Source organism: Brassica napus, chromosome A5 (genome assembly GCF_020379485.1).
Source record: "Brassica napus cultivar Da-Ae chromosome A5, Da-Ae, whole genome shotgun sequence".
NCBI lineage: Eukaryota > Viridiplantae > Streptophyta > Magnoliopsida > Brassicales > Brassicaceae > Brassica > Brassica napus.
In genome coordinates, this window is record NC_063438.1 from 4,673,216 (window position 1) to 4,696,477 (window position 23,262).

The 23,262-nt window shown below is 33.7% G+C and overlaps 4 protein-coding genes, 1 long non-coding RNA gene and 1 other non-coding gene across 6 annotated transcripts; 3 read left to right on the forward strand and 3 right to left on the reverse strand.

Moving 5' to 3' along the window:
* Positions 1-3,823: 3,823 nt before the first annotated feature.
* Positions 3,824-5,630, reverse strand: LOC106454695 (heavy metal-associated isoprenylated plant protein 5-like). Its single transcript, XM_048780569.1, has 4 exons — positions 5,474-5,630; positions 4,941-5,387; positions 4,691-4,769; positions 3,824-4,583 (listed from the first exon to the last, which is right to left on the reverse strand). Exons 1-4 carry the CDS (start codon positions 5,480-5,482, stop codon positions 3,928-3,930), a joined length of 1,191 nt encoding a protein of 396 aa, XP_048636526.1. The 5' UTR covers positions 5,483-5,630; the 3' UTR covers positions 3,824-3,927.
* Positions 5,631-6,582: 952 nt separating this feature from the next.
* On the forward strand, positions 6,583-9,315 carry LOC125609284. The gene is made up of 4 exons (XR_007339679.1): positions 6,583-8,159; positions 8,298-8,372; positions 8,469-8,666; positions 8,760-9,315. It is a non-coding gene; the product is annotated as an uncharacterized LOC125609284 (long non-coding RNA).
* A 4,433-nt stretch (positions 9,316-13,748) lies between these two features.
* Positions 13,749-13,861, reverse strand: LOC125609767. The gene has a single exon (XR_007339913.1). It is a non-coding gene; the product is annotated as a U5 spliceosomal RNA (small nuclear RNA).
* Positions 13,862-14,035: 174 nt separating this feature from the next.
* LOC106451083 (zinc finger protein 593 homolog) lies at positions 14,036-15,070 on the forward strand. Its single transcript, XM_048780570.1, has 4 exons — positions 14,036-14,177; positions 14,251-14,454; positions 14,566-14,628; positions 14,836-15,070. The coding sequence occupies exons 2-4, from the start codon at positions 14,264-14,266 to the stop codon at positions 14,936-14,938; spliced, it is 357 nt and encodes a 118-aa protein (XP_048636527.1). The 5' UTR covers positions 14,036-14,177; positions 14,251-14,263; the 3' UTR covers positions 14,939-15,070.
* A 794-nt stretch (positions 15,071-15,864) lies between these two features.
* On the forward strand, positions 15,865-17,325 carry LOC106454696 (membrin-11). The gene is made up of 3 exons (XM_013896810.3): positions 15,865-16,191; positions 16,374-16,644; positions 17,011-17,325. Exons 1-3 carry the CDS (start codon positions 15,944-15,946, stop codon positions 17,170-17,172), a joined length of 681 nt encoding a protein of 226 aa, XP_013752264.3. The 5' UTR covers positions 15,865-15,943; the 3' UTR covers positions 17,173-17,325.
* A 2,600-nt stretch (positions 17,326-19,925) lies between these two features.
* On the reverse strand, positions 19,926-21,680 carry LOC106454697 (transcription factor RAX2). The gene is made up of 3 exons (XM_013896812.3): positions 21,316-21,680; positions 21,056-21,185; positions 19,926-20,641 (listed from the first exon to the last, which is right to left on the reverse strand). Exons 1-3 carry the CDS (start codon positions 21,449-21,451, stop codon positions 20,041-20,043), a joined length of 867 nt encoding a protein of 288 aa, XP_013752266.2. The 5' UTR covers positions 21,452-21,680; the 3' UTR covers positions 19,926-20,040.
* Between the last annotated feature and the right edge of the window lie 1,582 nt (positions 21,681-23,262).

Consider the following 23,262-nt stretch of genomic DNA (forward strand, 5'->3'; position numbering starts at 1 on the left):
TATATATATCACTGGTTTGCAACCACAAAATGGATATCCACTATTTTTGCTATATTTAAAATCTGAGTTTCTTGTATTTTCTGCTGCCAGATCCATCTCCATAAGGAGACATAGGTGGCCTTTGATTGGAATTTGCAACCTGTCACCTAATTCATATATTTATCACCATTGTTATTAGGTATCAAATTAATATTTTAAATACATAATCGTAGTGAGCAATGACTTAGCATCTTAGGTGGATTCCCATTTTAATTAAAAGATTAATTGATCGTTCAAATACAGGATACCTGCTTTAATTAAATAAACTGATATATTTTGTAGATATTTGATACGATTCCTCTAATTTTAGATAGGTTCGAAAAATTCCAAATAAGTTTTAGGCTAAATCAAAGTTTAATAATAAAAATAACCAAAGACAAACGTTTAATAATCCAGCAGGCCGAAATATATGAATGATAAAATCGGTCACCACTGGCCAGCCTTTGGCAGACTTCACTCGCAAAACTTTGGATGGTTTTCAAATATGACGTTGTCATTTGTACTATTCAGTCTACTATTGGAACAAAATCGTGTTTGGTCTAAAAAAAGGTTTATCATTGATTTGACTATAACATTTCATATCAGTATATGTTTGCATTTTCAGGTGAAAATGATAAGTGATATTTAGAATATGAAAGTTTATGATCTAACAGTCAGCTAAGCCCGTTCAAAAAAAAAAAGTCAGCTAAGCAAATTTGATTTCCTTATTATATGAGTGAAAAACCTAAATATCAAACCATGCATGATCATAGGATATAATTAATAAAACTTATTTAATTTTTGTATTGTTTCCTTTTTTTTTATTGTATTGTTTCTTTACTTTATGTGTATTGTTATTTTTATTATATATCCCCAGTTTCTTATATATACATCGTTTCGTGGGATATCTACTAGGATCATACACACACACACACACAAAAAAGTTGACGGGAGCATGGGAAATCAATTATTTGCTTATTTTATGTTATCTCTATTTCAACAAAAAGTGATCAATTTGACAACACGTACATGTACACATGCAATTATCTTCCTATAGAGTATGTTCTTATATTCGTTGTGATTATAATATGTACGTACATATTATAATTCGATATGTTTCCAAAGATAAATGTTTGTAATAAGTGGATTATGGGGTATAGAGGATATATTCTACGTTTTTTTTCTTCTTTTTGGATAAATTCTATGTTTCAAAAAATAACCTCAAAATAGGGAGTACGTGTTTGATTTATCCTCAACATACAATTATTGATTTATTACATGGTATTGAGAGAGAACAAAAATAGTGAGCATAATATACTCTTTCAAATTTCAGAGTTAAATGTGTATACAATCACACATAGGTACAATACAAAGAAGAGAAGATTAGAAAATGCAAAACAGGAAGCAACGGAATCATTATCAACATGGTTTTGTTTTTATTGGTTTGTCGTTCTAATCACTCTAGGAGAGATATACGTAAGGATTAAGTCACTATTTGTTTATCCTGTCAAGACTAAGTCATTAATCATGCTAAATCAGGTAATTAATTATATAAATAATGTGTATACAAAAGTACAAAACAATAATGCACATATACACGTAGAGAATGCAAACAAATGATATATGTTAAAACACCTGCGTATTGTGCAACTAACCTATTCATTACTGCACCCGCATATACATGGTGCATTTTTGCCATACTGACACGAAGGTGGTGTAGTTTGTGTTTGAAGCTAATAAGATGTTAATATACGAAATAACGTTTAGATGTTAATTTAGATATACAAATCAATACGCAACAAGATGGTGAAACTATTTTGTACGTGTGTTTCCGTCTCTGCTTTTTAGTTGGAATAGAGTCTGGCTCAAGAACATGTTAAAATATTGCATAAGGAGATGGGGACACTACGAAATAATGGGTCTTTTATATTCAAAAAAAAAAAAAAAATAATGGGTCTTTCAGGTCAAATATTCGAATTACATCACTTTAATTCGATTTCAAATAATCGCTTCTCAAACTGTAGTCTTACGTACTCCTATGTTTTCAACTATTTAGTACAGAGAAACATATATCTTATGAAAATAAACCTTTGATATTGTTTAGTAATTAAGCTAGCAACTGAGCTATACAATTCTGTAATACATCTTCTCCATTATTGAAGAGAAGGCTAATGATTCAATCAATGCCATAAAGATAAAACTTTATAAAATTCAAAAATAAAGATAAACTTTACATAAAGGGTAAGCATAATTACCATGGAGATCATTATAATCATGGTCGATCGAGAAAATAGGCTTGGGTTAGCTTTCCAACAAAAATAAAATCATTGATTGGTGTTCATCTTTTCAAGATTTCGTACAAATATTAATCATTTGAATTTATCTTTTAATATTATATCAATCAACCAAAATATTTCCTAATGATCTTATCTTTCATTCAGAAAAAAATCCACAAAATCCGTCTTGAAACGTCAAAAACAATGATCGATATAACAAATAATCCTTATCGAAGAAATTTTTACTATTATATCCCACATCATTTACGTTTTTATTTGTTTTTAATAAACCACATTACGCTTTTATCTGTTATTTGTTTGCTGACACTACAATTAAAGAAAGTAGAAACTAATTAGTGAAATATTCAAAAGAACTTTTTCTCAAAAAAAAATATGGGATAATTTGAAAAATACCCTATTTGTGATCTTAAATTTGAAAATTACACATTGTTTTATATTTTTTGACAACTACACTTTCTTGGATGTAAAAATACAGTTTTACCCTCATTTTTATTTGAACTTTTAATGTATACTAAATTTAAATTCAATTTTTTTTTATTTTTAAATAAAAAATTTAATGTGTTTTTTGGATTCACTACTTGTGTGTTGGGTCGTTCGTTTTTAGAGTTTTTTAAAGCTAAATACAACCTAGTGAATCAAAAAAACTTAGATCGTATATGTTATAAACCAGAACCTGAATAAGTCTCTATTAGTAAATTATGTAGATCAGGTGCGTAATATGCATTTTTCTTTAGTGATGTTCCCTTGATCTTCAAACTTCATACATGTGAATGTACACGAGAGAAGAACTGTATGTTACGTTCTTTACTGAATCTCGTGAATGATGTATTGGAAATAGACAGTTCTTGTATGTTTGTGTAATAAGCACTGAGTTCATCAGGAACAATATATTCCTACGAAAATCTGACTATATAAGATTTTGTGTTATTGTGTTAAAAAAAATTGTGTTCTTAGTTTTTGCAACTAAATGTCCATTTGGATCTTGTGTGTTTAAGAGAGTTAATATCTAAATTATGGAGTGTTATAGATATAGCTACTTCTTTTCGTTCATTTATTACCTCATTTTTTTTACCTTCTTGACAAACCAAAAGCTGGTCATGATCTGGTTTCTTTTGACGGGAGAAACTCAAAATGGAGAACGATATGATGGAGGTAGATATGAAGCATAAAAATGGAGAATCAGAGGGAAAATAGAAGATGGATAAAGGATCACGAGATACAATATTAAAACAGAAAAAACAATATATTTTTATAAGATATTGTATAGATAATAATATATCTTGTTGAGTTTGTTAATTTACTATTTAATTAATTATGATAACGGAACAATATACTACAACAGCTTTAAATATTCTGATTGGACAATACAGTAATTTAATATATACATAAGTGTAGTTTTCAAAATATTTAAATGAGGGTATAGTTTTCAAAATAACATCTCATGACAACGTAGATTTCCAAATTTTCCCAAAAAATATTCAGAAGAACTAGTACTCAAAAGAACAGGGTTATCTCAATTTCAAAATTTTATCTAAAGGTACCCATTTGTGAATGTTCCAGATTTAAGGTTTCACCCTTAAAAGTATCGTGTATCTACAATTCAAGCGCATGTTTACATAACAGAGCAGCCATTAGGGTTCTCGTCGCTGAACATTCCAGGGGGCGTGTTCATGTTTTGATACGAGTACGGCACATAACTTTCACTCGAGTAATTGTATCCTGAACCTGGATAACTCTGACCTCCCATCGGATAAGTCTGACCTTCAATCGAGTAACTCTGGCCGTACACGTGTCTTTCTTGCCAATATATTGGAGCCGTCGGATATGATCCATAATAATCCATTTTATTCACCATTGCCACCGGCGCAACTCCTCCTCCTACGCCGCCACCTTCCTTCTTCTCACCGTCTCCGGCCTCTTTCTTCTTATCTCCGCCCTCTACAGCCTCTTTCTTCTTCTCTCCTCCGTCTCCAGCCTCTTTCTTTTTCTCTACACCGTCTCCAGCTTCTTTCTTATTCTCTCCACCCTCTTGCTTCTTCTCTACGACTTCACTTCCTTCCTTCTTTGCTTCGTTAGCTCCAGCGGCTGTGACTTCTTTCTTTGCAGCAGGAGGGGCCGGGGCGGCACCGTCGTCTTTTTTGGCTGGAAGAAGAGGCTCCACGGTTCGTTTGAGCTTTTTAGTGAGTAGAGGCACGAGTTCTTTAACATCCATAGTTCCTTTTACAGTCACCATGTCTTTGGCTGCATCAATAGCCACCGTTTGGACGCCTGTTCAAATTATTATTATTAATTTATTAGCATAATTAAATTGCTTTGGGCTTTAACTTGGCTAAGAATAAAAGTAAATAAACTTTCATTGGTTTAGTAATAATTACCTTTAATTTTCAATATTATTTTCTTGATTTTCTGAATACATCCTTCGCAATGAAGTCTGATCTTCAAGGCAACCGAGCTCTGAACATAAACAATTTAAAGCTCGATCAGTTACATAGACAAAGTGTTAGAGTGGTTTTACGTTTTAGCTATTGTAAAACACTTAAAAGTTTTTTTTTTCTTGAAAACGAAAACACTTTTTACGTTGCTTGCATAGTCTGTCTATTGTCCTTATCAACTAAATCTATATACCTCTTTAGGAGCGGCCGGGGGTGGAGGAGCAGGAGCAGCCGCCTTATCTACACCATCGGCTTTCTTCTCTCCACTGGTGGCGGTAGATGCGTCTACTTTCGGCGGTGATGGTGGCGGTGGGTTGGCCAGTACCACCTTTCTCTTCATTCTTTCCTCCAACTTCTCGTGGAGTTTCATCGGATCGATCTTCCCGACCACCATGAGCTTGTTCCCACCCATATCCACCGTCACATCTTTCACTCCGGCGAAGTGCTTCACCATTCGCTTGATCTTCTTTGCGCAACCTTCGCAGTGCATATCCACTTTGAAGACAAAGGCAGATGCAGCAGCCACGGCCGGGGCTGCGGCTGCATCTCCTCCGCCGCTCTTTGGCTTGTTGTCGGTTGTCTCAGTAGAGACTACGGTGGCTGCCTTCTTCTCTTGTTCAACCTTGGCACCTTCTTGTTTCTACATGCACATAATTATAATACACATCAAGAAGGTTGGGATAACAAAAATTCAAAATCAAGCAAAAGAGATAGAAAGCCACTGACCTCTCCCATTCTTCGTTGAAGATAAAGATATACTTTTTAATACTAATCAAAGGATTATGTAATGTTTGAACGAGAAGAAGTGGAGGCAAATGTGTGTATATATAGAGAAGAGGGGGTTTGGTGTGTGCGTGGAGGTTGTTATAAAATTATTTGATAGTTAAATTTACTGAATATTATAAGGTTTCATGTATATCTGATATAATGTGTGTATTTGTTATGGGTGAGGTCAGCGAAAGTGGGCGTTTGACGCCGGTTCAACACAAGTGACGGTACGAGACACGAAGGCACCTAGTTTCTGAAGAGATTGATTCATTTTTAAAAAAAAATTAGGTTTCACGAAACATCAATTGATTAGTCATGTACTCTATTGCTTTTGAAAACAAAAAGGGTATCATTTCTCAGCTTTGACTACTACAAGACTAGAGTCTAGATTAGCTGAATCGTCTGAATCATTCAAGGTAATATATATATACACAGTCAGCCAATGTCACACGAATTTATATACTGCCTTATTATAAGAAACAAACATCAGTTAGAAATTACGGTCTTAAATGTGAACTAATCACATAAGCAAAATGTATATGCTGTTTTTGCCTATCTGAAGTATCGGGGTCATTTTGTTATTTTGTTAACAGTTAAATTATACTTAAAATATATTCAAATCATAAAAATAAGTTCACTAAAAGCATAACATATTATAATTCATGTGGAAACAAGAGAGGAGTAACTATACGAGCAATACATTTTGTTTCTATGATATATCATCAAAATATACAACCGATAGTTTAGGGAGTTACAATTCATAAACGAATTATTGAACTAAATTATTATACATTACATAAAGGCTAAATCAATATGTTTTTGTTTTCTTTCTTCATCATTAACATGATTACAAGATGGTACTCAAGATATTGATTCTTAAAATTGTATAGTCTTGTCTTGTTCTAAGTGAAGTTGGTGGAGCCTCTCTTTTTATGTTTTCTATTGAAGCAGCCACGCATTCTTTTTGAGGTATTTCTAATTTTCCAAATATTTACAGTTGTTTTAGAATGAAGTATATATAATATCTTTTCAGAAATCCACATTAGTTTGTAAATTTTGTAGAAAATAAAATAGCTTTACCACTTCAAAAGTTTACAATACTTATATAATAAAAATAACATAATCGTTTACTATTAAATCCATTTCATTCTTTAAATTTTGGCTACTTTTTATAATATATATGTGTGGTATTTTGGAATAAGCTCATTTTACTCTTATCATATTTATATTTTACAATACAAGGAGAAACAAACGCACATGGTTGTAATTTGTCAAGTAGTTTGACCTATTTGTATACTTTGTACTAGTACATAAAAAAATTCTAGGTCTGTGTGTAACATGCATATCTAACACTACTAAAAGCTCGATATACTGAGCAGAGAGCTATGACACGTAGGACAGTTTATTCAGACCAATCAGAGAGCATCATTTTTATTGAAAGGCTATGTTTCAGACAGCCCATCTCTTGGCCCAAATATATTCCAAAGCAAGTGATCTCTGACGACTCCGCTTCACCTTCATCGTCTCCCATCGGGAAAGTCAATCATCTCTGCAAACAGTCAATCATCACCCGAAAAAGCTATGCCACCGCTGATTCTATTGGTCTTGAATCTTGATTGCTGAGTCCTCATCGCTATCACCAGAAGACGACCCTAGAAACTGTAAGCTATTTTTGTTTCCTATCTGGTCTGCTCATTTTTTTCCTGGACTATATTAGTTAATTGCATAAATAATACAATCAAGTAAGACTGGCATTGGCGATCCCACCTTACAGCTCAGAACAATCTGGTCAAATCAACTGATTCTGATTAACACTCTTCAAGACTTAAGTCTTTGTGTTTGTCTTCTTCGTATTTAGTTCACTTATGTGGTCTAATTTCCATATTTTCCATATTTTCTTTCTTTGAACGATTTTAGTTTTATTTTTACAGTTAACTGTGTCAAATCTTTGGAGAGCCATCCAGATCATCAACGTCATCTTCAAGAGCAAAAAAAAAAAAAAAGAGTCTGCAAATCAGTTGATGAACATCCATTCGATTTATATATGTCTTTACTGGCTATCTAAATGAACCACCTCTGTTTCTGATTACAACTGGTGATCACAAGCTACTCTTTTTTTAAGACATTCTTTTTAGTTTTTGGTATAATCTTCCATCAGTCACGACTTTTAATAAGTAATGAGGTTTAATAAACTTTGAAGTAAAATTCAGAGCATGTGGGGTTGAGTTTCAGGTCTCGAAGCCTGCATCAGATGGAATTAATGTGGGTGTGCTCCGATTCTAAAATAGCTGTTGAGAAAAGGAAGAAAAATCTACCGAAGATGTAGAAATATTGCATCATTTTCATTATTGCGGAAAAGTTTCACCGGAGACGTAAACGTGGATTCATCATGTCTCGAGTTGATACCTTGAAGGATATTGGGGGGTTTGCTCTAGACGGTGATGGGGTTAGCTAATTCACTGTAGAACCTTGGATTTTGGCCACAAAATACCTCAGAATCAAAGTTACCTGAAAAAGTTAAACCCTTCCTCTTTTCTTTTTTTTTAATCTGGTTAAACTGTTTTGCTTCATAGGTGATGTTTGTGACAACACATTAAGGTGTTCCTGAAGATTTCTATGGAGCCAAAGTCACTGGATCAAGAAGGTAGCAACATTTTAAGCTATCACTAAAAAACTCTAAGATATGTTATGCCACTAATTTCTCATTACTGTACTGTAGCTTCCCTTGAGGCTAATCAGAAGAATCCTTGGGTTTTGTTAAAAAGAAAAATTGTGTTTCCAGGCAACTTGGCTCCAACCAGTTTAGAGGAATTATGTACGGTACCCAAGCTACTACATTGGTAAACCTCGAAGATTTGTAAGTTGGAAATGCAAGTTTTTTTTTTCTGGATATACAAATCGAGAATGCTCATCTTTTATTAGAGTAAAGATTTATAAATTCGTAAATGTCCAGATGACAATGATACATTTTGTCAAAAGCTTTATGGACAACTCAACTGAAATCTTTTTGGTATGAAACTTCCCTGTTCAAACGACTACGTTAATTACATATTATTGAGTGAAGACAGAGAGAACAGATGGGCGAAGAGGAGAAACAGGAGATGGAAGAAAATTTTGGAAAAGTTGATGATGGTGCCCGCTTCATGTAAACGTATGTGTGTGTTATACAGATTAGCAAGAGATCCGTTATGTATATTGTTTCAAATTGAGTACCAGACCATCTAATCAGTTGATATGTATTCAGATTTTGAATATATGTATAGACAAAGGCACATGGTGGCACTTCGGATTCCACTTGACAACATCGACAATGGTGCCCCCGCTACTGAGTCTACGTACACTTTCAAGTTCTGAGGATGGGCTGCCTGTATATCGTGTTTTGTGGGAGAAGCATCCGTCACGTTTTAGTCATACAGCCTTCTCTCCCTATGTTTTGTTTAGTGGAAAGCACATGGAAATTGATGTCTTGAACTTTCCTTATGCGTACAGATTCAGTAGTTATTTTTAATGTTTTTGGTATACCATCCCCTGTTTTCATTCGAGCTCCATCTATCTTCTTCTAACTGATCGGGCTATGGCTGTAGCGTGACTAGGTAACCCTGAACAAGGAAAATGCTAACAGGGAAGAGGCTGAGAACGGAAACCCAGTTGTTGTGGGTCTAGCTTCTGAGAATGTGTGGGGAATTGTATAGAAATCTTAGGTAGAGACTCTTCAAAATCTTTGTTTGTATAATATTGTTATTTTGATCTTTTAATGTTTCTTCGGTTTGAGTTATATATTGGGATATGTTTCATGGTGACTGAACATGTTTTGGAGTGATTTAATTAGAACTTTAGCGAATCCCTCCCTCCTATTGATACATGGTGTATCTGTTCCAAGTGTGCAAGTGTTTCATATGCCAACTCAAATCTAAAGTTTAACAAAACTTTGACTAATTAGTCAATTGTATGTTCTAATGTACATATTTTAACTAATTAATAAAGCAAAAATAGTTATGTAACAAATTTATATATGTATTATATATCTATATTTGCATTTGTGATATAAATAATTAAAGTTGTTTATATTTAAAAAAATAATAATGTTTCATTTTAGTTGTATTACTAAAAATAAAGAAAATTAACAGTAAGTATCTCTTTTTAAAATAACAAAAAAGTAGAAAAACTCGCAGAATTATTAAAGAGCTACATTTATTCTATCAGAAAATACCATCAGAAGAGAATACTAAACATTTTGTCTAAATTTTTGTAAGAACTTTAAAATAGTATATATAAAAATAAATAGGTGACTACTACCAATATATCTCAACTAATAAAATTTGAAATTTAATCTATAAGTTTATTTATATATAAAGTATTTGTATTCTATATAAATAATTACATACATTTATAATAGATTACACAAGAATACAAAATAAACTAAAATAATGGCTAATCAATCTATATAAATATAAAGTTGAAGATGGGTTTTAACATTTTATGTTGATAAAAACTATTTAGAAGACAAATTTTATAAGATATGAAAAGTAAAAATTTAAAATACTCATAAAATAAGTAATTTAAAATTTATACTAAAATTATAAGATATATCAAAATAAAAAGCAACAAAAATATTAACTTCCATCTTCTCGAGCACGAGTACCTGAGAGAGAAGAAGAGATATGCAGCAACGACGTTGTTCAGTCGCTGCCTTAAGCATGGAAACAAAGGCAGGACAATTAGAGCCGGTATAGTAGCTGCATTGGTGAAAATGCTAAGTGTTGATGAAGCTTAGACAATACTGTTGGACTATATAAGTAACCTAGACATGAAAGCCGTGATAGTAAAAACTAATACTTTACTGGCATTTATAGATATTCTCCAGGTGGATTAAGCTACAATCTGAGAGAAGGCGCAGCCATTGCTTTCCCTGTATAAGAGAGACACTGAGAGGCTGGTCTCAGTAGGTAGATTCGGTTCAGTTGTGCCCACTGATGGATCTGTCCAACATTGGAAACAGAGGTAGACAAAAGGAAAGCTACATCTTCGTTAGAGCTTCTTCGTAAAGCATGCCAATAATTTCTGTTCAATTATTTTGTTCACTCGATTTGAAATTTTGGAGACCAATTCATTTGTGGAATCAAATCCGGAGTAGGTGAGCCGAAAGGTTTTCCAGAATCAAACTCTTTGGTTTACTGTCTCTTTATTTTGTTATATTTGTAATATAAGTGGGAAAATAACCAAACTCTTTTGTTTTCCGTATTTATCAATTTCTGTTTTTGTTTTTCTTCGTGTGAATTGGTTACTCTTCTCAGCAAAGTTACTTGGAAGAAAAGCAACAGTTGTAAGCAGATGATTTAGCATACATTATTTGTTGAATTTTAAAATATTTATGTGGCTTCGTTAGGCAAATTAGGGATCACATGTACTTATAAACTTGCCCGATGCTCTAAAGAGTCAATATCTTTGCTGAAGGGATCAAAACTTGCAACATTACCTCATAAATTGTATTTCACATGATCGTCAAACCCCAAAAATGAGAGATTCAAAATGAGATTATTCGTTAGTTTTATTCATTGTTTAAAAGTTTCTTCAAGGCCGAAAGCGAAGTGAGTCATATTAGTCTTCTCATTGTTTTGTGGTTTTTGTTTATTGTGTTTACAAACGGTTCAAATCTGTCATATGATGCATGCATCATACATGGTTTGTTTTCATTAACAACTTCAACGACCATTCAACCCCAAATAGTAGCTTGAGTAGCAAGAAATCTGAAATTTCAAGATTAGTTTAATCTGAAGAACCGAAGCATTTTGGAACAGAACAATTTTTAGGTACAATAAATTCTGGGTATCCAAATGGTTTTGTTTTTCATAGTTAAGCAAATATGCACATTGCAAAAAAAAAAACAATAAATTTTAATTTTAAATAGTTTCAGATTCATAAATTATTTTTCTTTTAGTGCTGTAAAAATATACATGAATATATACTCAAAAAATAACATTTAAATTTATATTGTAGTTAAATTTTATGCAAAAAACCCGGGCGTAGCCCGGGAAAGGTTCTAGTATTTGTAAATTGCCTAAAAAGAATGTGCATGAATTAATATCTATATATTTATATGCATATTTCGATGAAAATTGTATATATGTATTAAGAATGTAATCTCCACGTTGTGTTTTCATATACTATTCGTTTCACCTGCCCAATGCGTATACACTACTTTACTCAATTCGTACAGCACTTATAGCATATATAATTAATGTTTTCATTTTTACAAAATAATTAGTTTGGTCCATCGTAGAGCAATTATTGATTTGATAAAGTCACTTGGATTTGTATCTCATCTCTATAGAATGATGGAAGCAGCTAAAAACGTGGGCAGCATAACAGAGACAAAGACACGAGGAACGGCCATATTTACTTTTTGAATTCTGTGAGTAAACCTAACTACAGTACTATAACTTTTCAACTGGAACAACAGTAAAAAGAAACAAGGTGACAAATGGTGAAAAAATGTCTCAAAGAGTTGCGTATTTGCGTTCGTTCCTCCTTTTACGGGTCCATTTTGTCAACATCAGGTTTTATTGTGTGTTTGTTGAATTTTTCATTTGGTCCCTATTAGATGACGTAATGTCTGAGGTGGGCACATATTATTTTACGATGATCAAACAAAAAAAAATTGCCATCGTAGATCATGTAGGAAACAACCGAATCAAATAATTTATTATAACTTATGAATGACAAAATCAGTTCAAAACTATAGATCATATATTAAAACAATAAAAATGACACTTAAATAGCTAAACAAATATCTTAAATGTTATATGATCGGCCGAAATGCCAGTAAATGTTTTATAAGATATTTATACTTCTTTTATTTTCTTATTTATAAAAATTAAAAATTATATAAAAAATAATAATAAGTAGAGAATGATAACTTGTATTGTTAAAGTTGTAAATAAAATAAAATATTGTATTCATAAAACTAGATAAATATATTTTCAAAGTTATGTGTTGTAACAAAGTTATTTATTGATCAAACAAAAAAAAAAGCAGATCAACACTACCAAATGTTGGCGGGTGAGATCTGCATGCAAATCTTCTGCTTTTTCACAAAAAGACAAAAAATATTGAACTGCATGCAGATCTCCCGTTTGAACTGCTTTTGCGAACACAAAAGGGTGAATGGTGAATGCTGTGCGGGAGAACTGTATGTGCAGAAGAACTGCACTTGTCCCGTTCTTCCATTCGGACACTTAATTGAGATCCGAATACACTTCCACCGGTGCAAAATAATGCGCGTGTCTTACTTTTAGATTACTATAAATCAATTGTGGAATCACTCATCTTGCTGACAAAACGTGGAAAACGAACAAATCTAAACTGAAAAAGGCTCATCTACTGAATCGCATAGGAACGAATGTCATTAATTAGAATGTCATCTAGTTCGATATTCTTTAATTAAAGTATCATCGATCTTTATTCTTTTCACTGAGTCCTAAACCGAAAAAGTATAACATAAGTGAATGAAAATGAGCGGGCAAAACGGTGAAGTTCAAGGAGTAACATACCATGAAACAAATCACCATATAACATGAACAGAAACCGACGATACAAAATGGACTTTTAAATGTAGTGAGGCGCAAGTTAAGAACAACAAATGAGCCTACGTAAGCCTTTCTGTAAATCGGAATAAGAGAAATGTGATAATGTACACAAAAAGATGGTTCTTGTAAGTAGCATTTGTACAAGTAATTTCAGCTAGACTAGGAACATTTGTCTTAACGTAAGAAGAAAATTGAAGAAACTACGGTTTTAAGCGACATTGTAGTAACTTGTTCATATGATTGTCCCCAAGCTAATAATATCCGTTTTGATACTCTTAACAAACACTTACCAAAACCATTAGACTCAGATATTAGGAGGCATTATATACTAGAAGACAGCATGAACGCATAATCTAATGGTTTAGTGTTTACTACAATGTTCGATACAATAATTCACAAATGCAAAGCAAAGATAATGAACCTCTTCTGACAAAATTACATTTTCAAAGAACAACTACTATCCTCATCGACTTAATTTTTAAAATAATATTCCTGAGAAATGCTTTAACCATAATGTATATGCAAGAAAACAAGAAACATATTGAAATTGTCCATTTCTTAAACCAACAACTAAACAAAGCCAATTAAGTTGAGAGTTTCACATCACGACCACTAAAAAAAATTTTCAAACTCATTATTGCTGGGCCAGCTCAAGATCCGGACCCTCCAAAAATAGGCGTATGCCACTTAGAGTGGAGAACACACGGTATTCTTTAGTAAAAGGCGAAAGAATAGTTCGCTTTGTGCTCACCACATGGCTGCGTGGCTTGTTGAGAGAGCAGCAGACCTATATTTATAGTGCAACTTCTGCTGCTTCTTCCCCCAGTTTTCCGATGTGGGACGCGTGAACGAAATGCACTAACTGATTTAATAATATACTCTTCGCGGGCTTACATCGGCCTTAAATAATATTTGGGCTTTAAAACTCAAAAGATGGGCCTCGCGTAAGTCCTCTTGGTTTCATTCAAACCCGCCAAAATTAGGTTTATTTATAAATGAAGAGTGAGACTCCTCTAGGGCTTCTCCTCCGCATCGTCGTCTCCAGCTTCTCCTCGTGTAGTTTTCTTCTCTAAATCGTAAGTTCTTTTCTTATATTAATCCATTTTAGATAATTGATGATTCAATTTCACTTAATTTCTGCAAACTTAGGAGTATATAAAAGATGGGAAGATGCCCTACTAGGAAGGTGAAGAAGAGGCGTTTGTCTCACAAAACAGCTCGTCGTGACAAATTCGAAGTCAAAGGAGATGATTTAGTGTACACTGAGCTGCGTAAACCAGAGACGGAGACAAAGCCTTTGGAGCTTAGCGAGGACTTGCCTGGAATGGGACAGTTCTACTGCTTACACTGCGAGTATGTTTCTTGTCTTTTTGTTCCATACTGTTCATTTTTTTTTTGTTTGAATCAGTCAAAGTGTGTTTCTATTATTCAATTGTTTTCTTTGGTCTGGTCTCTATGTTTCAGTCGGTACTTCTGTAATGTGTCGGTGAGAGATGATCATTTTAAGACGAAGAAACACAAGAAGCGGTAAGTGAGAAGCTCTTCTTCAAGCTGAAATTATTACTCTGAGCAGTTGCTATTTTTAAACACCTTTCGTTGGTTATATTGTTTGATCTGCTTGTTGTTTGCCTGAATTGAGAGTTATGAATGGTTTGAATTGAGAATGAGTGATGTGGGTTTGAATCACTTGTGTGTGTGTGCCTGAATTTGATTTCTCCATTTGGATTGTTGCAGTGTGAAGTTAATGAATGGACCTGCGCCACACTCACAACTAGATGCTGATTTGGCCGCTGGAATGGGAATGCCAGACAATGGTCCAAAGCTCATGGCTGCTTGAGTCTTTTTTTTTTTGGATTGTTGTTGTAAGATGGTCCGTAGTACAACTCCTAAATTAATGATATATGTTTTTTTTTTTTCTGATTGTCTAACACTGATTTAAGTTAAAAGTTAGCAAACGTTGAAGAGCTAATGGCCAATGGCGAGATTATTTGCAACTTTACTTCACAAGAAAGGCTTGTGGATTGATCATGGATTAGTGAATATTACCGAGGCGAGCAATTAGATTAAGAGATCACAATAATAATAATGCTATACCATTAAATCTGAAACGTTGTTACAAAATAAGTAAAAAAGTACATGTTCTAGTGTTTGATGTCTGACCAAATTAGTAAGTACTAATAACCTGCGACCCTTGTTCCGCAACTTTTCCATCATCAATCACCGCGATAACATGCACGTTCCTCAAAGTAGCAAGCCTATGACTCTATGAGCCACCACGATAGACGTTCTGCCAGAGCAAGCCTGGTCCAACGCTTCTTGCACCGACCTCTCTGACACTGCATCAAGAGCGCTTGTACCCTCCTCAAAAAGCATGATCTCACGAGTGCACGTGCGATAGCTATCCTCCTGAGAGTTGGACACCTCGCTCTCCTACATATGTTTTGTAACCGTCGGATAGTGAGGATATGGAACTTGTGGGTGTTGGCTAGTGTCGCAGCTTGTATGATCTCTGCTTCGGTGGCACATTCGTGTCCGTATCGTGGTTCAGAATAATCACGGTTCTTGAGGTACTATGGCTAACCGAGCTTTAACCGCACCCGCTTGGGCTAAAGTCTTGCCAGCTCCAGCACAGTCAGAAACAAATTAAAGGCCGAACATTAGATGGGCCTAACAAAAGAGAATTATTTAAAGGCCCATTAATTATTAGATGGGCTTATCAAAAGATAATTAAAGGCCCACAACATAAGCCTTCAGAGTTAAGAATCTTCTTCTTCTTCGTTTGCATCTCTGATTCTAGAGAACGCTTCGTCGACGAGAAGATCTACGATTAGAGTCGTAAACAATGGCGTCTGGAGTCGTCGGAGGAGGCGGATCCTTATCGGAGGCATACAGTACCGCAAAAAAGATTCTCCTCAGGGCTCGCGACGGGATCGAGAGGCTGGAGAGGTTTGAATCCGCTTCTCTCGTGGATTCTTCCGATCTCACCTCCTCCGTGAAACGCGACATCACCGAGGTCCAGTCTCTATGCGCCAGCATGGATGGTCTCTGGCGCTCAATCTCCGTTAAATCCCAGCGCGATCTCTGGAGAAGGTGATCAATCCCTGATTTCAAAAAATCGAATCTCGAGATTGATTAGAGTTATCGGAGAATCTTAGATCAAGGACTTTGCATTTAGGGATTAGTCATTGGTGATCTGAGATGATCAAATTAGGAATTGGTTAGTTTCATTAGATTCTTCTATGCTTTGTTGATATCATCAAGCGAATTTGCAGAAAGACGGAACAAGTTGGAGAAGAGGCTGAGTATTTGAACAAAAGTCTGGAGAAGTACATGTGGAGGAATCAGAGGAAGATGAATGAAGCTAAAGAGAGGGCGGATTTGTTGAACAGAGGGAGCGGAGAAGGAGCACACATCTTGCAGATATTTGATGACGAGGCTCAAGCGATGAACTCTGTCAAGAACTCAAAGAGATTGCTGGAAGATTCGTTTTCAAGTGGAGTTGCTATCCTCGCCAAGTATGCTGAGCAAAGGGATCGTTTGAAGGTAACTCCTCCAACCGATGGCTTTGATAATATGGCTTTGATAATCTGCAGGCCGTCTAATAGCACGTGCATGTGGAGCGGTCGAACATGGTCCGAATATAAAAATAAAAATTTTAAAGAAATTTTCTAACAATATATACATAAATTATAGTCTAAAACTTCAAAATTTAAATACAGTACTGACTAATTTAAAGTTTATAATTTATAAAAAAATGTTAAACGTATATAAATATAACTATTACTTTCTAAAGCTATTTCATTATGCTTTAAATATATCGTTAATATTTTTGAACAAGGTCCAAAAAATAATTGAGACGGCCCTGATAATCTGCATAAGTATTTAACATTGTTGTTTTGGAATATACAGAGGGCACAGCGTAAAGCTTTGGATGTTCTGAACACAGTAGGGCTCTCCAACTCTGTGCTCAGGCTCATTGAGAGGCGCAATCGCGTTGACACTTGGATCAAGTACGCTGGTATGATCGCGACGATTGTCATATTGTATCTGTTCATTAAATGGACACGCTGAATCTAAGGAAATTGGAACACGATGTAGTTACACCAGATTGTATGTAGAGAGTTATGTGGCTTGATCCTATGCATTTTTTTTTTGTCTCTTACAAAGACATTTCCCGCATCTTATATAGTTCATCAAGTTTGAGTTTGTCAAATTATGTCTCCATTTACTTTGCTTTTTCATTGATAAGCCATTTTCGTACCAATGAGAGATTCTACAGCCAGCAGACGTAATGGTACATTGTGATGTCTCATGGATTGTGTATGTATTGGTTAAGTGGCAAGCTGGCTGTGAGAAATGAGAATGAACTGGTTTGATACCAATGAGAGATTATAACTACTATTATGACAGCAAGCTTACCATCATTAGCCTCTATTTTGGGGTTTCACTCCATTTTAGACGTTTTTCTTTCTGATGTTAGTGTAGATTTTTATTTCATTAATTCAATAAAGGGGCGGGCAAACCAAAGTTCTAAAATATCTATTGAAAATTCAAGTATTATCATACACATTTTGCCCAAACTTTTGCACATATGAACAAAGATTTTTATGATCATTGTAGTTATGCCTAAACCTTTGATTTTTGAACATATGAATAATTTAACTTTTGGTCATTCTTCCTAAATTGACTCAGCTTCAGCTCTGTTATCACGCTGATCTCTCTTGCTATTTCATGATAACTGCAAATAGTCAAAGTTCAAACATTACAACAGTCCTCAATAAACCATAGTTTTTGTATTTACTAGACTATTTACTTTATTCCTTGCATGTTAATTCCAATCTTACTAATTTAATTGTAGCCCTAACATTCTTTTCACTAATATTCATCAGTCGGTCTATTAGTGTTTGAATAATTCAATGATTTATTGATAGATATCTTTTACAGAGAGGCAGTAGTGTCGCATTTTTGTCGGTTTCCTCTCCACTCAAAGAAGACATTCTTTCCTCATGCCTGATTCCCTTAATGCAGACTATTTAAAATAACACATCTGTAATGATGCATGCACAAAGTATATACGTTAGTGAGAATTTTCAATAAACAATAGTGAAGATTCTTTTGTTTTCTTCTAAGTCGTCGGTCGAGTAAGAAAACAAATGTGACGGATAACTTTATTTATACTATCATGTGTACGAAAATAGTAATGGTTTACTTTATTTATCTGTAGTTTAAAAAAAAGGATATTCCTCTTCTTTTTCTTGAAACTTAAAAGGGCATTCTTCTTTATCTGTAGTTATGTTGATCTAATTTTTTTTTTCTTTGGTATTAGATTTGGATGATATAATCCAAGCTTTCAGCGGTTAAAGTGGGTGATATAACCTTATACATGTCTTTATATATAGTGTTTCTAATGTTTTCATACTATATATCTTTGACCAGTTTCGATGGAGGAATATGATTTACCTTTTAAAGTCTGTAATTTTTAAATTAGTGTGATCTAGACATTTTTGGCGTGCATATAAATTTCAAATCCCCTATATAATAGATGATGATGAGGGATATGATTATAACACACATATATATAGTTGGTCTTTGATCAGATTGGTTGATTAATTAATGATTCAAGTATAAGCAAAGAGCGTGGAATTAAAAAAAAAGTATCACATTAAAGAAATACAAGTGGGAATAGTGTTTGCATGTGTTTTATTTTGTGTTTATTGATAAGATTTGAGATTGCCTAATGAGGGTGAGGGGAACAATACAAAGTAGCATACCAAATACACTGATATTTTTATAAAGCGATCGGAATTATACCTTACAATAAAATGTTATCAATCTGATAGATTAATATAGGCGTGTTGCTGTAAAATGATAATAAACTAAGTTAAACTAATAACAAGTGTATCCATAATATGGCATACTAACATACATAATCATAAATCATCTCATGTTGTTTGCACAACTGCTCACAGACTCTTCATCTCTTTTAGTATGTTGGCAGACTAGTTGGAAATTATTTGAAAAGTTTATTTTGCTAGATTCATTATATTGATTTGATGTGGATAGATAGTCGTTATTGGTAAAAAGCTGTAATGTTTTAAAATTTATTTTAACAAAGTTGTTTTATTGATTCTGTAAAAGTAGTTATTTGGTAAGCAAACAAATTGACATATATGTTGACTTATTGCTCATCGAACTGGAACTAACCTTGAGATTGACATCCCTTAATAGTGTTGTGGTGGTGATAAAACCAAGTTCGAACAACAAACCATCATTGGATCTAATCTAAGTTCGTGCGTATTTTGAGACTTCCATTTTGTAAGAAATCTCAAAGCTAATATATATAGTCTAAGGATATATCATATATATATATATATATATATATCACAAAAATGGAAAATAATCTAATATTAATATTTGCAAAAGGGGGTGAGATTATTATGATATGAGCAGATTTTTGTATCACTCTTTTTCAAAGTAGGTAGATACCATAAAAAAAATTCATGGTAAACAACATGTAATCTCCTTATTAGCTTCTAAGTCCCGAAGCTTGAGTCATATAATGTACCCACTTGGTTACAATTGCTACAGCCTGATAAATCCAAACCTTATCTCTCTATTAATGCATCGATCGTATTATTAAGAGACAAAAAGGTAAACATGTAACTGTAGCTTAATGAGTTAATGATCATAAGAATATTGGCTGTATACAGAAATCGATCTGTTTGGCACAATTCTTTCTTGATCACTAAAAGAATCACATTTAACAGCCACAGGTTTGACAAAATATAAAGGCAATATAAAGGCAATTCATAATAAATTATAAATTGGAACTAATGAATAACATTTTAAAATCCTCTTTAAAAAGCAAGTACAGTATCAATAATTTATTTTTAGTTTTAAGAGAAAAGAGAGGAAGTGAGTCAATGTTGGTAAGAGAGATCAATAGTACAACATGAACGTATCATCGGTCTTGTTTTCATCAAACCACAAGCTGTTGCTACTACTACTCGTACAACTACTACTTATTAAGTGATTGATCTCCTCCATTCCATAGTCTTCCATTGATCTCTCTTCATGATGATGATCATGTTGTTCCATCTTCACTCTTGTTACTGTACTTGTTGTACTTGACCCACTTCTTACATCACTCAACAACATTATTCCTTTGTTTGTACTTTGCTCCCGGCTGTCTTCTTGATGGCTCATTATAAGCTTGTTGCTATTTGGAGAATTTACCAAACTGTCCACGGCTTCTTGGTATAATAGTTGTTGTTGTTGTTGGTCCATCATTGTCATCATCATCTCCTGATGAGGTGTTATCAGCTCATTTGTAGATATTGATGGGTTATACGGAGGAAGACTATTGGTCATGTTGTAGTGTGATGATGATGGTGATGATGATGATGAGGCAATGGCTAAGAGATGATGAGGTGGTGGAGGAGCCATAGTGGCAATGAGTTTCTTCTTGAGCTTAGTGTTCCAATAGTTCTTGATGTCGTTATCAGTTCTACCATGCAGGTGAGCTGCAATTACTGACCACCTGCATTATCAACATGATTTACTCCTTTATGTAACCGCAATAATTAAATAAAAAATATACTTTATCGCTTAATTTTTTCTTCAGTAGTTGTCAAAGTGAATTTGCTCCCATCTGTTTTCCTAGATTATGAACTAAAGAATATACCCTCAAAAGGAGGCAATTATACTGCACTAAATGTGGGCATGCAAAAGCTAAAATCAATTATTTTTCATAAGAAGAAAAAGAGATTAAAATTTCCTTCAAACATGCAAAGTCTCTTGCTTTTTGATACCCGCTTAAGGTCTCCATTTCTTTCCCATAATTTTAACAAGAGTTGTCATTTTACATAATAAGATAAGATATGTCAACCAAACTGATTAATATTGGAACCATATCAGTTTTTTGTACTAAATGTTGAAGCTAGACATTTTTAACCTGCTTCCAATGGAGGAAAAGAGGCTGAAGATAATCTTGTCTTCTTCCTCAGAGAAATCTCCATGTCTTATGTTTGGCCTCAAATAGTTTAACCACCTCAGTCTACAACTCTTCCCACATCTTCTTAAACCTTTATTCATCATATTATATATAAAAAAAATCAGCCAAGAGCCACCAAGGGTTTAAAATCCAAAGAGACAATCATACAAAAAAAGTCTCCAATAAATCAACCCATTCGAATCATGAGATATAACATATACCAGCTTTGTGAGGGAGAGCAATCCAGTTGCCACCAGTGCCTTGTTTCTCTATGTAATCTTTAAGCTTTGCATCTTCTTCAGGAGACCATGGACCTCTCTTGACGTTTGCTTTGTCACAACATGGAGCCCTCCCCATCTCTCTACGATCTCTCTCGGTCCTTATAGCTACTCTGTGTTTTGTTTGAGGAATATTAGTTTTGATTTTAAAGAGAGAAGAAGAGAAAGAAGAGGTGTTTTCTGGTTCTAAAAATTATCAGAGGTGGAAGACATATATTTATTGCTATATGTATTGGAAACGCCCAAGTCAATGTAAAACTTATTTTCTATTTTCTTTCCATTATGCCTTTCCCTCTTCTCCCCATTTGGATTAACTTCATTATTATAAAATATATTTATATGTAGCGAGATAGAGAGAAATAATGGAGTATCAAAAATATAGATGTGTTTTTTTGGTCATCAAAACAAAACAAGAACAGCTGGTCTAAGTTGTGAAAGTGGAGAAAATTCTTAAGAAAAGCAATTATTGTTAATAATTTAATTAATCAAGTGACTTAATGCTTTTCTAGTGTATTTAGAAAAAAAATGTAGAAATGGTTTCTGGAAATAAAACAAATGGACAAATGGTTGAAAGTTTCCTTTGCATCCCCATTTCAATTTAACTTACGTGTTTGTCTTTTGAAGAGACCAGACACCCTTCATCGACCGAGTTTTACCAGTTCATGGTCTACTTTGTATTAAACTGAATCAAACCAACCACAATCAACATGATTTTCAGCTTTAGTTCAGCATATTTAGGTTAGTAATAATTTTCATTAGGATAAACATTATTTGATATTCAAAAACCGTACTTCTTTCAAAAAAAGTACTATTAACATTTTCAAACAGCAATCAAATATATATGGTCTAAGAATATGGTAATAAATACTATCATAAATGAGAAGAATGGTGCATGTAGATTTTATAGTCAAACATTTATGCATGGTATTAATTTTCTTGGTAAACTATTCACCAATAAAAAAGAGAAGGAAATAATAGTTCATGGACTGCCGCTGCCCAAAGGTAGTGACTAGTGATAAGAAAAAAATAAGATAAAATAACACGAGAAGTTGACATTAAACCAAAAAATTAGAGAAAGCATGAAAGTGACGCGTACATACTAAAAGTCATTTCCCTCAAGACTTTGTCAAAGTGATTGTTTTGATCCCGATGACACCACACATACATACATACATACATTCTCATGGGGGAGAATATATGTATTCAAGCATTTATTGTTTTCGTACAAAGACGTGTATGTGTTTGCATATAGACATATAGTATATACACATACGTACAGATAAATAGTAGCAACAAGTAAATGGATTCGATGGGGCAGCGGTTAAAGTTGGTAAGTTGGCATTTTTCAAAACCATATTTAAGAGGGTTTCCGAAAATGAAAATGAAAATATAACTTGGTTACACTCATTTCTTATTTTAGAGAGAGCTACATGCCTACACACTTCTCAAATCAGCAAATTCGCTTAAGAGTACTCCTCACTTCATACACCAAATAGCAGTTGCGTGCTGTATACTTGGCGAGCATTCACTGCTACAAAATAGATGTATGATTCATTCAGATCTCTTAGAAACACAAAGAATTATAAGAACAACTTTTCTTATTAGCTTTAGAAACTACTCAAAACTAAAGCTCTCAATATGTTTCTCTTAGATCATATGGAACACCTCTCCATTAGACCTATATTTATATGAAAGACAATTCCCTTTAACATGTGGGATATGGAAAACACAACCTAACCTAAATAGAAACTTCCTTTTCCTATTTCTAGGTTTCCTTATTGTGTTTATCTTAACATATTAAACATCTAATAATATGTTAAGTTTCCACAAGCTTGGAATTATCCAACATTCACCCCCTTAATTCCAACTTGAATTAGGGAGATCAATTTC